This window comes from Haemorhous mexicanus, chromosome 1 (assembly GCF_027477595.1).
Source record: "Haemorhous mexicanus isolate bHaeMex1 chromosome 1, bHaeMex1.pri, whole genome shotgun sequence".
In the NCBI taxonomy this organism is placed as follows: Eukaryota; Metazoa; Chordata; class Aves; order Passeriformes; family Fringillidae; genus Haemorhous; species Haemorhous mexicanus.
In genome coordinates, this window is record NC_082341.1 from 157,072,736 (window position 1) to 157,085,406 (window position 12,671).

The 12,671-nt window shown below is 50.9% G+C and overlaps 4 protein-coding genes across 4 annotated transcripts; all 4 read right to left on the minus strand.

The window, feature by feature from the left end:
* Positions 1–1,752: 1,752 nt before the first annotated feature.
* LOC132334318 (feather beta keratin-like) lies at positions 1,753–2,103 on the minus strand. The gene has a single exon (XM_059860319.1). It carries the CDS (start codon positions 2,062–2,064, stop codon positions 1,753–1,755), a length of 312 nt encoding a protein of 103 aa, XP_059716302.1. The 5' UTR covers positions 2,065–2,103.
* A 2,634-nt stretch (positions 2,104–4,737) lies between these two features.
* Positions 4,738–5,131, minus strand: LOC132334385 (feather beta keratin-like). The gene has a single exon (XM_059860438.1). It carries the CDS (start codon positions 5,098–5,100, stop codon positions 4,789–4,791), a length of 312 nt encoding a protein of 103 aa, XP_059716421.1. The 5' UTR covers positions 5,101–5,131; the 3' UTR covers positions 4,738–4,788.
* A 2,765-nt stretch (positions 5,132–7,896) lies between these two features.
* On the minus strand, positions 7,897–8,695 carry LOC132334449 (feather beta keratin-like). The gene is made up of 2 exons (XM_059860561.1): positions 8,575–8,695; positions 7,897–8,395 (listed from the first exon to the last, which is right to left on the minus strand). The coding sequence occupies exons 1-2, from the start codon at positions 8,693–8,695 to the stop codon at positions 8,061–8,063; spliced, it is 456 nt and encodes a 151-aa protein (XP_059716544.1). The 3' UTR covers positions 7,897–8,060.
* Positions 8,696–11,019: 2,324 nt separating this feature from the next.
* Positions 11,020–11,747, minus strand: LOC132334527 (feather beta keratin-like). The gene is made up of 2 exons (XM_059860668.1): positions 11,621–11,747; positions 11,020–11,418 (listed from the first exon to the last, which is right to left on the minus strand). The coding sequence occupies exons 1-2, from the start codon at positions 11,745–11,747 to the stop codon at positions 11,099–11,101; spliced, it is 447 nt and encodes a 148-aa protein (XP_059716651.1). The 3' UTR covers positions 11,020–11,098.
* Between the last annotated feature and the right edge of the window lie 924 nt (positions 11,748–12,671).

A 12,671-nucleotide genomic window follows, 5' to 3' on the forward strand; every position in this document is an offset into this window, starting at 1 on the left:
AGCCTAAGAAAAATATGGGTGTCATGAGTGAGGTCATTATATGGCACTTCTGTGCTTTAGTTTGTGAGTGTGTTATGAAGAGGGGCCCCATTCCATCACTGCCATGTCAGGCTGCTTTGGGCTTTGCAGCTGTGCTGTGCATGAGGAGCTGCCCCTTCCGTTGTGTTCATTCCTCCTTTAAAGTGTGATTATTTGTGAGCAAAGGCTGGTGTTGATGGTGTGTCAAAGGGAACTGAAGATGTGGTCCGGGTTTTCAGAGCTGGGTTGTCATCAGTTAGATCATGCAATGGAACTCATGGTTTTGGGTTTGTGTGTGTGTTGTGAGTAGGGGCCCCAAACTATCGCAGGTCAGTTAGGATGGTCTGGGCTCTGCATCTGAGCCACGTTGAGCCTCTGGATTCTTTCGTTCCTTGTCAACAGTGGGAGAGGTGCCCTTTCAGTGAGCTGACAGAGGATGGAGTGTCTGAGGCCCCACTTGGCTGTTCCATCACTCAGAAGGACCTTGAGACTAAGGGTTTAAAGGCATCTCCCAAAGTTCAAGCAATGGAAATGTGAAGTTGTGCATCTGGACAGGAATGGCACTGGGCCCTGCATAATGCTGTGAGCTGAGAGTCTGAAAAGTGACTATTGTGAGCAGGAACCTGAGGTGCTGGTGGAGAACAGAGTGAACAGCAGGTTGCAGTGGGGAATTACTTCAGTGGGGCGTCACCTGTGTCCATGATAGATTTCAGAAAATTGTTGATATGAAGTTGTGAGAGGTGGCCCTTCTTCTTCGTAGAGCCCTGGTCAGATCCCATGTGGGGTGGTGTGGACAGTTCTGGCCTTGATTGGTGAAAAAGCCCAAGGGAGTAGTGGACAAAGACCTGATGAGGGACAGCAGATACCTAAAGTGGCTGATAGATCTTTGCTAGATGAGAGTCAGAGATATCTGTGACTCGGAGAAGTCAAGGCTGGTCAGGGGGCTGTCACCAGTGTGTGGGAGCTGAGCTGTTCTCAGCACTGCACACATGAAAGAATAGAAGGCACGTCCACAAGTGAAAATAAAGTGAATACACTAGGCAAAGGAAGGAAGAAATTTTCAGTGTGTATGGATGGTCTCATAGTGTAAGAGGCAATGGAGTCCCACTACTTGAAAGCCAAAAAATGAACTGGCCATAATCGTGGAAATCCTGCTCCTGCTAGGACCTACTTGAGGAAGGGGCATAGAAGCATTTTCACTCTTGAGTTCCTGCCCAAGTGGATGCTCTTGTTCCTCTGCTCACAGGGAGTTGCTGCTGTCCAAGAGTGTTGCTGTGAAGGGAATTTTTCAAGTGAATGCTGGTGTAGAGTGACCTTGGCAGAGCAGTGCCCAGGAGACAGCTGTTGTGTAAATGCCTTTGGTAGATGAGGTGATGGCTTGTGTCATGTTCTGGAAGGTCACCCCCCTCCTGTGATTCCCTTGTCAGTGTTGGTTTTTCCTGGTGGGGACAGAATTGCTGAGAAATGTTCTTTGCTCTGTTTCCATCAACCATAATGGTTGAGTTCTGGCATTGCACAGGGTGAGGATGTGTGACCCTTGGAATTGAAAAAGAACAGGAGGCAACTCAGGTTGTGATGCAAGAAAAATTTATTGAAGTGAAGGAATGGTGAGAAAGAAGAAGCTGAAGGAAGGTGTGAGGTAGGAGTAGAGAGGCCATCAGCGGAGGTGGTTTGCTTGCAGGAGCTGTTGCCAGAGCCCAGAGCTGGTGATGTCAGGGATGGTGCTGAGCGCCCTTAGCAGATGTAGCCGCCTCTTCTGCCATAGCAGCCCAGGCCTCCCAGGCCGTAGCCAAAGCCACCAAAGCCAAATCCACCAGAGATGGGCTGTCCCTGGGCATTGAGCTCAGTGCCCAGAGCAGCGGAGGAGGTGGATCCGACGGCGGTGTTCTGGGGGAAGGAGGTCATGATGGGTCCTGGCAGGGTGACCAGCACAGGGGAAGGGTTGATGATGACGTGGGAATCCTGGCATTGCAGGGCACAGGGCTCGTTGCAGCTGTTGGCCAGCGGGGTGGGTCCGCAGGGACTGCAGCGGTTGTAGCAGGCCATGGGTGTGGTGTGGAGGGTGCCTGGAATAGAGAAGGGTGAGGCAGGGTAGGGGGGTGTGGTGGTGAGAGAGCGGTGAGGGAGTGTGGAGGGTGTTGTGAGGCTTTGGGGAGGCGTGCGGGCTTCTGAGGCTTTGGGCAAGCATGCTGGAAGAGGGAGGTGGGGGTGCCAGGACAGAATGATCAGGGCTCGACTCTCACCTTGTAGTCTGCAGGTGCAGGAGGAGAAGGCTTGAGGAGAAGTGTGTGCGGGAGAGAGGCTCTGGGCCAGCTTTTATGCTGGTTCTGGGTGGGTGGGACAGCCTTGTCTGATGGCCTAGGGCATTTTGCAGGCCACAGTTCCTGGTTGTCTCAGAGTGATGACTCCTGAGGTGGGGAGTGTTGTCCATCCCACAACTGTGCTGTGTCATGTTCTGCTTTTAAGTCCATCTTCCTCTGACCTTGTCGGCAGATTTTAACTGCAGGTATTAGAGACCAAAGTCTGTTGATGAAGATGTTTTTTGTGGAGGGGTGTGGACGTGACCTGAGCTTTGGACAGTGGGGTGTCAACAGTGAAGCCACTCCATGGCCCTGCTGTGCTGTGGTTTGTGGGTGTCTTGTGGGGAGGTCCTCATTGCCCCACGGCCACATCAGGCTCATCTGGGATTTGCAGCTCTTCTGGCGGTGACTGGTGTCCATTTCCACGTCATTCTCTTCCTCCCTGTCCCATTGTCAACATTCTACACCTGTTTATATGTCAGGCCTTTCCTGGGGCACGTGGGAAAACAGTCCATGTGATTTGGGAACTCTTGTCAGGTCCATGAATGTCTTGGCTTTTATTCGTCCATAGCAGACGTCTCAGCAGACCCTGGCTAGGTCATACTTTGGGGACCCATTGCTGAGCTCTGAGTGACACCTAGAAAGGAAAACTGTTGAAGGATAAAAAGGTGATGTCTGTGGAGCTCTTGATGGACTTGGATACATTCAATTTTCAGAACAAATGTGTTGACATTTTTTCTCTCTAAAGGTACATGAATGTAAATCATATCTTCAGTTTTACCTGTCCCAGCCTGACAAGTTATGCACTGGAGACTGTTTTCCTTTCTGCAACCCTCAAATTCTATGTCCTGCTCCTGTGCTTGCGTCCATCTGATATTGGCAGCAGGTTTAAAGTGAGAGTTGGTATTTGGGAGGATTGGCTTGGAAGGTGCGTTTCAGAAAAAGCCCAATAAACCACAAATGCCTAGGAAAATTGTGGTGCAGTCATTGAGGTCAACCCATGGGACAGGTGTGCTTTGGTTTGTGGCTGCATTTGAGGGAGGGATCCCATTCCTCTACAGGCCTGTGAGGCTGTGCTGGGCTTTGGTGGCTGTGCCAGGCTTTAGGACCTGTCCCTTCCAGTGCATTTACTCCCGCCCACCTTGCCCCTGGATTTCAATGGAGTTTGTTCCTGCAGACAGGGATGGGACAATTTTTCCCCTACAGAGCGTTTCCAAGTTCAGCTGGTAGAAGGTGATTAACAGACATTAGATTTGATTATGGATGACAAAATCCTGTCTTAGTGACCTGTGAGTTACCTACAGAAAAAGAGAATCTTACTGTGGATTCTGAGAGAGCCATGGCTGGTATTGACCTCAACCTCTTAGCAATGTCTTTGGCACTGTGTTCTTCCTCATCATCCCAGACTATGCAAGGATGTAGAGGTGGTGTAAAGGTGGTCCAATGAGGTGGACTGATCTATTTATATAGTATTGAAACAACATGACCTGGAGCCTTGTGATCCAATTGTCAAGCTGGAGTCAAACATCAAATGAAGTTATTCAAGAGTCATATCCATGAAGCCCCAGCATTGTTACACATCCTCAAAAATGGCGTGGTCACTGTGAGCGATTGTGGGGTCCCCAGGGGAAGAGGCCCTCAGAATTAGTGAAACAAGGCCAGTTCAGGGCTGCCCATATATTTAGAGGGTTGGAGGATTTTTCAGAGAGGATTGAGAGAGCTGGGACATCCAGGAGACAAGGCTGGATTGGGGCTTGTTACAAGTCAGCAAGGGCACAAGTGAAAACAGATGGAATTCCATGGGCAGAGCAGACAAGCCTTTTTTAGGTTGAGGATGGTGACAGAGTGGAAGAGGTGGAGGGGTTTCTCTGTCTGGGGAGATGAAAACCTGTAGTGTCCATGGTTCTGGAAATCCTTCTCTGGGTAGCCTTCCTTGAGCAGAGAGGATGGAAGCCCTTGCAGCACTTCCAGAGTTTCTCTGACAGCTGATATTATTGTGATTGTTGGGGTGCTTTGAGTTCTGATGGGAGGAGATGTTGTGAAGGGTATGCTGGCATGGAGAGGCTTTTCCAGAGCAATGAGCAGGAGATCATTGTTGTGTCAAAGCCTTATGTATGGGAGAAGGTGTGATTTTGTCATGTTCTGGAAGGTCACCATTCAACCCAGCTTGCTGTTCCAGTCTTGGTTATTACTGGTGGGGTTCTGCTTGTTTTGGAAGGTGTTGTGGCCTTTTGCCACCTGCCCCATGGGTAAAGGTATGAGGGTTTTGGACTTGGAAAAGAAGAGGAGACATGTGAGGCTTTGATGCAGGAAAACTTTATTGCTGCAGAAGAATTAAAAGGCAAGGGAGAGAACTTGCAGAGATCCAGGGTGAGGTGAATGTAGAGAGACCATCAGCCAAGGTGCTTTGCTTGCAGGAGCTGTTGCCAGAGGCCAGAGCTGGTGGTGTCAGGGATAGTGCTGAGCGCCCTTAGCAGATGTAGCCGCCCCTCCTGCCATAGCAGCCCAGGCCTCCCAGGCCATAGCCAAAGCCACCAAAGCCAAATCCACCAGAGATGGGCTGTCCCTGGGCATTGAGTTCAGTGCCCAGAGCAGCGGAGGAGGTGGATCCGACGGCGGTGTTCTGGGGGAAGGAGGTCATGATGGGTCCTGGCAGGGTGACCTGCACAGGGGAAGGGTTGATGATGACGTGGGAATCCTGGCATTGCAGGGCACAGGGCTCGTTGCAGCTGTTGGCCAGCGGGGTGGGTCCGCAGGGACGGCAGAGGCTGTTGCAGGCCATGGGTGTGGTGTGGAGGGTGCCTGGAAGAGAAGGGGAGGGGAAGGCAGGGTAGATTTGTGGGGGTTCAAGGGGTGAAGTCTCAGCAGGGTGAGGGAGTGTGGAAGCAGTTTTGGGTTTGTGGGGAGGTGTGAGGGCTGCTGAGGCTGAGGGTGAGCATGCTGGAAGAGGGGCCAGGGATGCAGGAGCTGTAGGGTCATGGGCTTGAGTCTCACCTGGTTGTTGGCAGGAGCAGGAAGAGAAGGCTTGAGGAGAAGTGTGTGAGGGAGAGAGGCTCTGGTCCTCTTTTTATGCTGGTTCTGAGTGGGTGGGACGGGCTTGTCCTATGGCCTTGGGGCATTTTGCAGACCACAGTTCCTGGTTGTCTCAGAGTGGTGAGTCCTGAGGTGGGGTGTGTTTTCCATCCCACAACTCTGCATTGTCAGGTTCTACTTTTGAGTCTGTGCCCATCTGACTTTGGCTGCAGATTTTAACTGCGAGAATTAGAGACTAAAGGCAGTTGATGATGATGCTTTTTTTCAGAGGGCTGTGGGTGTGACGAGAGCTTTGGACTGTGGGATGTCAACAATGAAGTCACGCCTTGGCCCTGGTGTGCTGTGGTTTGTGGGTGTCTTCTGGAGAGGGTCCTCATTCCCCCACAGGCATGGCAGACTCATCTGGGCTTTGCAGCTCTTCTGGGGAGGACGTAAGTTCCTTTCGGTCACCTTTTCTCCCTCCCTGTCCCATTGCCAACATTCTAAATCTGTCTAAACACCAGGTCTTTCCTACTGGTTTTTGGCGAGCAGTCCCTGTGACACCTCCCCTGCTGTCCATTGTCTTGTGTTGGTACATCCGTAGCGCTCGTCTCCACTGGGCCCAGCAAGATCACACTCTGGGGTGCCATTGCTGGGCTCTGTGTGAAACCCAGAAAAGAAAACTGGTGCAGGAGAAGTAGACTTGAGGAACAGTTGAAGGAACTGTGGACATTAATTTTTCAAGGGCAAGGGTAGACCTTATTACACTCTAGAGGTCCTTGAACAGAAGTTGTAACATCATGTTTTTCTGGCATGGACTTCTTAGTGTTGATGTGGGGAATGCTTTCCTTCCCACAATCCTTCATTCTAATGATCTTCTCTTGAGGCCATGTCCATGGGACCTTAGTGTCAGCTTTTAAGTGTGTGTGTATTTGGGATGGTTTTCTTGGAAGATGTGTGTCAGAGGAACCAAAACATACCACAAAAACCTAAGGAAAATATGGGTGTCATGAGTGAGGTCATTTTACAGCACTTTTGTGCTCTAGTTTGTGAATGTATTATGAAGAGGGGCCCCATTCCACTGCACCTGTGTCAGGCTGGTTTGGGCTTTCTAGCTGTGTTGTGCATGAGGAGCTGCCCATTCCATTGTGGTCATTCCTCCCTTATAGTGTGAGTATTTGAGACTGAAGTCTGGTGTGGATGGTGTCTGTCAAAGATGACGCGAGACTTGACCAAAATTTTGAGAGCTGGGGTATCATCAGTGAGGTCACCCTGTAGAACTCATGATTTTGGGTTTCTCTGTGTGTTTGTTGTGAGGAGGGGCCCCAAAGTATCTCGTGTCATTGAGGCTGGTCTGGGCTTTGCATCTGTGCCAGGTTGAGCACCTGGACTCTTCCATTCCTTGTCAACAGCTGGTGAGGTGCCCCTTCAGCCAGCTGACAGATGTTGGTGTGTCTGAGGTCCCACTTGGCTGTTCCTCTGGTCAGAAGGACCTTGAGACGAAGGGTTTAAAGGCATCTCCCAAAGTTCAACCAAGGGAAATGTGAAGTTGTGCATCTGGACAGGAATGGCCCTGGGCCTGCATAATTCTGTGAGCTGAGAGTGTGAAAAGTGGCTTTTGGGAGCAGGATCCTGTGGTGCTGATGAAGAACAGAGTGATCAGCAGGGCACAGTGGGGAATTACTTCAGTGGGGTGGTACCTGTGTCCAAGACAGACTTCAGAAAACTGTTACCATGAAGTTGTGAGAGGTGGCCCTTGCTCTCTTTAGAGCACTGGTGGGATCCTGTGTGGGTGGTGCCGATATTTCTGTCCTCCAGAGGTGAAGAAGCGCAAGTGGGTAGTGGACAAAGACCTGTTGAGGGCCACAAGACACTTAAGGGCCCGGTGGATCCTTGCTAGAACAGTGTCTGAGAGAGATGGCACTCTGAGGAGACAAGGCTGGGCAGGGATGTGTCACCAGTGTGTGGGAGCCCAGCTGTTCCCAGCCCTGTACACATAAAAGGAAAGAAGGCGTGTGCACAAGTGACAATAGATGGAATTCCATAGGCAAAGGAAGTAAGGATTTTTCAGTGTGTGTGGACGTTCCCAGAGTGTAAGAGACAATGGAGTCCCTCTTCTTGGAGGTCCAAAACTGAACTGGCCATAATCCTGGAAATCCAGCTCCTTCTAGAGCTGCTTGAGCAGAGGGGATGGAATCACTTGCTCTCTGGCCTTCTTGCCCATGCGCATGATGGTATTTCCGTGTTCACTGGGTGGACTCAAAAGTGCTGATGGGAAGAGAATTTTTCAAGTATATGCAGGCATACAGTGACTTTGTCAGAGCAGTGCCCAGGAGAGAATTGTGTCAAAGCTTTTAGTAGATGAGGTGATGGCTTGTGTCATGTTCTGGAAGGTCTCCCCTTTCCCCTGATTGCCTTGTCAGTGTTGGTTGTTCCTGGTGGGGACATAATTGCTAAGAAATGTTCTTTGCTCTGTTTCCATCAAACATAATGGTTGAGTTCTGGCATTGCACAGGGTGAGGATGTGAGACCATTGGAATTTAATAAGAACAGGAGGCAACTCAGGTTGTAATGCAAGAAAAATTTATTGAAGTGAAGGAATGGTGAGAAAGAAGAAGCTGAAGGAAGGTGTGAGGTAGGAGTAGAGAGGCCATCAGCCGAGGCGCTTTGCTTGCAGGAGCTGTTGCCAGAGGCCAGAGCTGGTGGTGTCAGTGGTGGTGCTGAGGGCCCTTAGCAGATGTAGCCGCCCCTTCTGCCATAGCAGCCCAGGCCTCCCAGGCCGTAGCCAAAGCCACCAAAGCCAAATCCACCAGAGATGGGCTGTCCCTGGGCATTGAGTTCAGTGCCCAGAGCAGCAGAGGAGGTGGATCCGACGGCGGTGTTCTGGGGGAAGGAGGTCATGATGGGTCCTGGCAGGGTGACCTGCACAGGGGAAGGGTTGATGATGACGTGGGAATCCTGGCATTGCAGGGCACAGGGCTCGTTGCAGCTGTTGGCCAGCGGGGTGGGTCCGCAGGGACTGCAGCGGTTGTAGCAGGCCATGGGTGTGGTGTGGAGGGTGCCTGGAAGAGAGAGGGGTGTGAGGCAGAGTAGGGGTTGTGGTGGTGAGAGAGCGGTGAGGGAGTGTGGAGGGTGTTGTGGGGCTCTGGGGAGGCGTGAGGGCTGCTGTGGCTTTGGCCAAGCATGCTGGAAGAGGGAGCTAGGGGTGCCAGGACAGAATGATCAGGGCTCGAGTCTTACCTTGTAGTCTGCAGGTGCAGGAGGAGAAGGCTTGAGGAGAAGTGTGTGAGGGAGAGAGGCTTTGGGCCGGCTTTTATGCTGGTTCTGGAGGGGTGGGACAGCCTCGTCCCATGGCCTTGGGGCATTTTGCAGGCCACAGTTCCTGGTTGTCTCAGTGTGATGACTCCTGAGGTGGGGAGTGTTGTCCATCCCACAACTGTGCTGTGTCATGTTCTGCTTTTAAGTCTATCTTCCTCTGACCTTGTTGGCAGATTTTAAGTGCAGGTATTAGAGAACAAAGTCTGTTGATGAAGATGTTTTTTGTGGAGGGGTGTGGACGTGACCTGAGCTTTGGACAGTGGGGTGTCAACAGTGAAGCCACTCCATGGCCCTGCTGTGCTGTGGTTTGTGGGCGTCTTGTGGGGAGGTCCTCATTGCCCCACGGCCACATCAGGCTCATCTGGGATTTGCAGCTCTTCTGACAGTGACTGGTGTCCATTTCCATGTCATTCTCTTCCTCCCTGTCCCATTGTCAACATTCTACACCTGTTTATATGTCAGGCCTTTCCTGGGGCATGTGAGAAAACAATCCATGTGATTTGGGAACTCTTGTCAGGTCCATGAATGTCTTGGCTTTTATTCGTCCATAGCAGACGTCTCAGCAGACCCTGGCTAGGTCATACTTTGGGGACCCATTGCTGAGCTCTGAGTGACACCTAGAAAGGAAAACTGTTGAAGGATAAGAAGGTGATGTCTGTGGAGCTCTTGATGGACTTGGATACATTCAATTTTCAGAACAAATGTGTTGTCATTTTTTCTCTCTAAAGGTACATGAATGTAAATCATATCTTCAGTTTTACCTGTCCCAGCCTGTCAAGTTATGCACTGGAGACTGTTTTCCTTTCTGCACCCCTCAAATTTTATGTCCTGCTCCTGTGCTTGCGTCCATCTGATATGGGCAGCAGGTTTAAAGTGAGAGTTGGTATTTGGGAGGATTGGCTTGGAAGGTGCGTTTCAGAAAAAGCAAAATAATCCACAAATGCCTAGGAAAATTGGGGTGCCGTCAAGGAGTTCAACCCATGGGACAGGTGTGGTTTGGATTATGGCTGCATTTGAGGGAAGGATTCCATTCCTCTACAGCCCTGTGAGGCAGTGCTGGGCTTTGGTGGCTGTGCCAGGCTTTAGGACCTGTCCCTTCCAGTGCATTTACTCCCGCCCACCTTGCCCCTGGATTTCAATGGAGCTTGTTCCTGCAGACAGGGATGGGACAGTTTTTCCCCTACAGAGCATTTCCAAGTTCAGCTGGTAGAAGGTGATTAACAGACATTAGAGTTGATTATGACATGCAAAATCCTGTCTTAGTGGCCTGTGAGTTACCTACAGAAAAAGAGAATCTTACTGTGGATTCTGAGAGAGCCATGGCTGGTATTGACCTCAACCTCTTAGCAATGTCTTTGGCACTGTGTTCTTCCTCATCATCCCAGACTATGCAAGGATGTAGAGGTGGTGTAAAGGTGGTCCAATGAGGTGGACTGATCTATTTATATAGTATTGAAACAACATGACCTGGAGCCTTGTGATCCAATTGTCAAGCTGGAGTCAAACATCAAATGAAGTTATTCAAGAGTCATATCCATGAAGCCCCAGCATTGTTACACATCCTCAAAAATGGCGTGGTCACTGTGAGCGATTGTGGGGTCCCCAGGGGAAGAGGCCCTCAGAATTAGTGAAACAAGGCCAGTTCAGGGCTGCCCATATATTTAGAGGGTTGGAGGATTTTTCAGAGAGGATTGAGAGAGCTGGGACATCCAGGAGACAAGGCTGGATTGGGGCTTGTTACAAGTCAGCAAGGGCACAAGTGAAAACAGATGGAATTCCATGGGCAGAGCAGACAAGCCTTTTTTAGGTTGAGGATGGTGACAGAGTGGAAGAGGTGGAGGGGTTTCTCTATCTGGGGAGATGTAAACCTGTAGTGTCCATGGTTCTGGAAATCCTTCTCTGGGTAGCCTTCCTTGAGCAGAGAGGATGGAAGCCCTTGCAGCACTTCCAGAGTTTCTCTGACAGCTGATATTATTGTGATTGTTGGGGTGCTTTGAGTTCTGATGGGAGGAGATGTTGTGAAGGGTATGCTGGCATGGAGAGGCTTTTCCAGAGCAATGAGCAGGAGATCATTGTTGTGTCAAAGCCTTATGTATGGGAGAAGGTGTGATTTTGTCATGTTCTGGAAGGTCACCATTCAACCCAGCTTGCTGTTCCAGTCTTGGTTATTACTGGTGGGGTTCTGCTTGTTTTGGAAGGTGTTGTGGCCTTTTGCCACCTGCCCCATGGGTAAAGGTATGAGGGTTTTGGACTTGGAAAAGAAGAGGAGACATGTGAGGCTTTGATGCAGGAAAACTTTATTGCTGCAAAAGAATTAAAAGGCAAGGGAGAGAACTTGCAGAGATCCACGGTGAGGTGAATGTAGAGAGACCATCAGCCAAGGTGCTTTGCTTGCAGGAGCTGTTGCCAGAGGCCAGAGCTGGTGGTGTCAAGGGTGGTGCTGAGGGCCCTTAGCAGATGTAGCCGCCCCTTCTGCCATAGCAGCCCAGGCCTCCCAGGCCGTAGCCAAAGCCACCAAAGCCAAATCCACCAGAGATGGGCTGTCCCTGGGCATTGAGTTCAGTGCCCAGAGCAGCGGAGGAGGTGGATCCGACGGCGGTGTTCTGGGGGAAGGAGGTCATGATGGGTCCTGGCAGGGTGACCAGCACAGGGGAAGGGTTGATGATGACGTGGGAATCCTGGCATTGCAGGGCACAGGGCTCGTTGCAGCTGTTGGCCAGCGGGGTGGGTCCGCAGGGACTGCAGCGGTTGTGGCAGGCCATGGGTGTGGTGTGGAGGGTTCCTGAAAGAGAGGGGGGTGAGGCAGAATAGAGGTGTTGGGGTTCAAGGGGTGAAGTGTCAGCAGGGTGAGGGAGTGTGGAAGCCATTGTGGGGCTGTGGGGAGGAGTGAGGTCTGCTGAGGCTGGGGCTGAGCGTGCTGCAAGAAAGAGGCCAGGGATACAGGAACAGCAGGGTCAGGGGCTTGAGTCTCACCTGGTTGTCAGCAGGAGCAGGAGGAGAAGGCTTGAGGAGAAGTGTGTGAGGGAGAGAGGCTCTGGGCCGGCTTTTATGCTGGTCCTGGAGGGGTGGGACAGCGTTGGTCCCATGGCCTTGGGGCATTTTGCAGGCCACCATTCCTGGCCAGCTCAGAGTGGTGAGTCCTGAGGTGGGGAGTGTTTTCCGTCCCACAACTCTGCCTTGTCATGTTCTGCTTTTGAGTGCGGGACCATCTGACCTTGTCAGCGGCTTTAAATGCCAGTATTGGAGACCAAAGTATTTTGATGATGACGATGTTTTTTGTCAAGGGCTGTAGACGTGACCAGAGCTTTGGACAGTGGGTGTCAACAGTGAAGTCACCCCCTGGCACTGGTGTGCTGGTTTTTGTGTTTTCATTCGCCCACAGCCACGTCACCTCGTTCGAGCTTTGCATCCCTTCTGCGGATGATGGGTGTCCCTTTCCATCCCATTCTGTCCCTCCCAGTCCCATTGCCAAGCTTCTAAACCTCTTTATATGTCAGGCCTTTCATGCTTGATACGGGAACGCATTCTCTGTAATTTGGGGACTCCTGTCGTGCTCTGTAATGTCTTGGTTTTCATTCATTTGTAGTGTTTTTATCACTTGGCCCAAGCTAGGTCACACTGTGAGGTCCCATTGCTGGGCTCTGAGTGACACCGAGAAAGGAAAACTGGTGAAGGATAAGGAGATGATGTCTATGGAGCACTTGAAGGACCTGAAACCATTCAATTTTCAGAACAGAAGTATTGGCCTTTTTACTCTCTCAAGGTACCTGAATGTAAATAATAACGTCAGGTTTACCTGGCCCAGCCTGACAGCTCATGAGCTAGGTAATGTTTTCCTTCCTGCAACTCTACAATTCTATGTCCTGTTCTTGTGACTGTGTCCATCTGACCTTGGCAGCAGCTTTAAAGTGAGAGTTGGAGTTTGGGAGGATTTGCTTGGAAGTTGCGTGTCAGAGAAATCAAAATAAACTACACATGCCTAGGAAAATTGGGATGTCATCAATGAGTTCAACCCATAGGACA

Excerpts from the sequence above, each read along its gene's own strand:
- LOC132334527 (XM_059860668.1), bottom strand. The coding sequence starts at position 11,747 with ATGCCCCAAGGCCATGGGACCAACGCTGTCCCACCCCTCCAGGACCAG. Across the intron at positions 11,419-11,620 it reads TGCTCCTGCTGACAACCAGG|CCACACCCATGGCCTGCCAC; the intron begins TGAGACTCAAGC and ends GAACCCTCCACA.
- LOC132334449 (XM_059860561.1), bottom strand. The coding sequence starts at position 8,695 with ATGCCCCAAGGCCATGGGACGAGGCTGTCCCACCCCTCCAGAACCAGC. Across the intron at positions 8,396-8,574 it reads CCTCCTGCACCTGCAGACTA|CAGGCACCCTCCACACCACA; the intron begins CAAGGTAAGACT and ends CCCTCTCTCTTC.
- LOC132334318 (XM_059860319.1), bottom strand. The coding sequence starts at position 2,064 with ATGGCCTGCTACAACCGCTGCAGTCCCTGCGGACCCACCCCGCTGGCC.
- LOC132334385 (XM_059860438.1), bottom strand. The coding sequence starts at position 5,100 with ATGGCCTGCAACAGCCTCTGCCGTCCCTGCGGACCCACCCCGCTGGCC.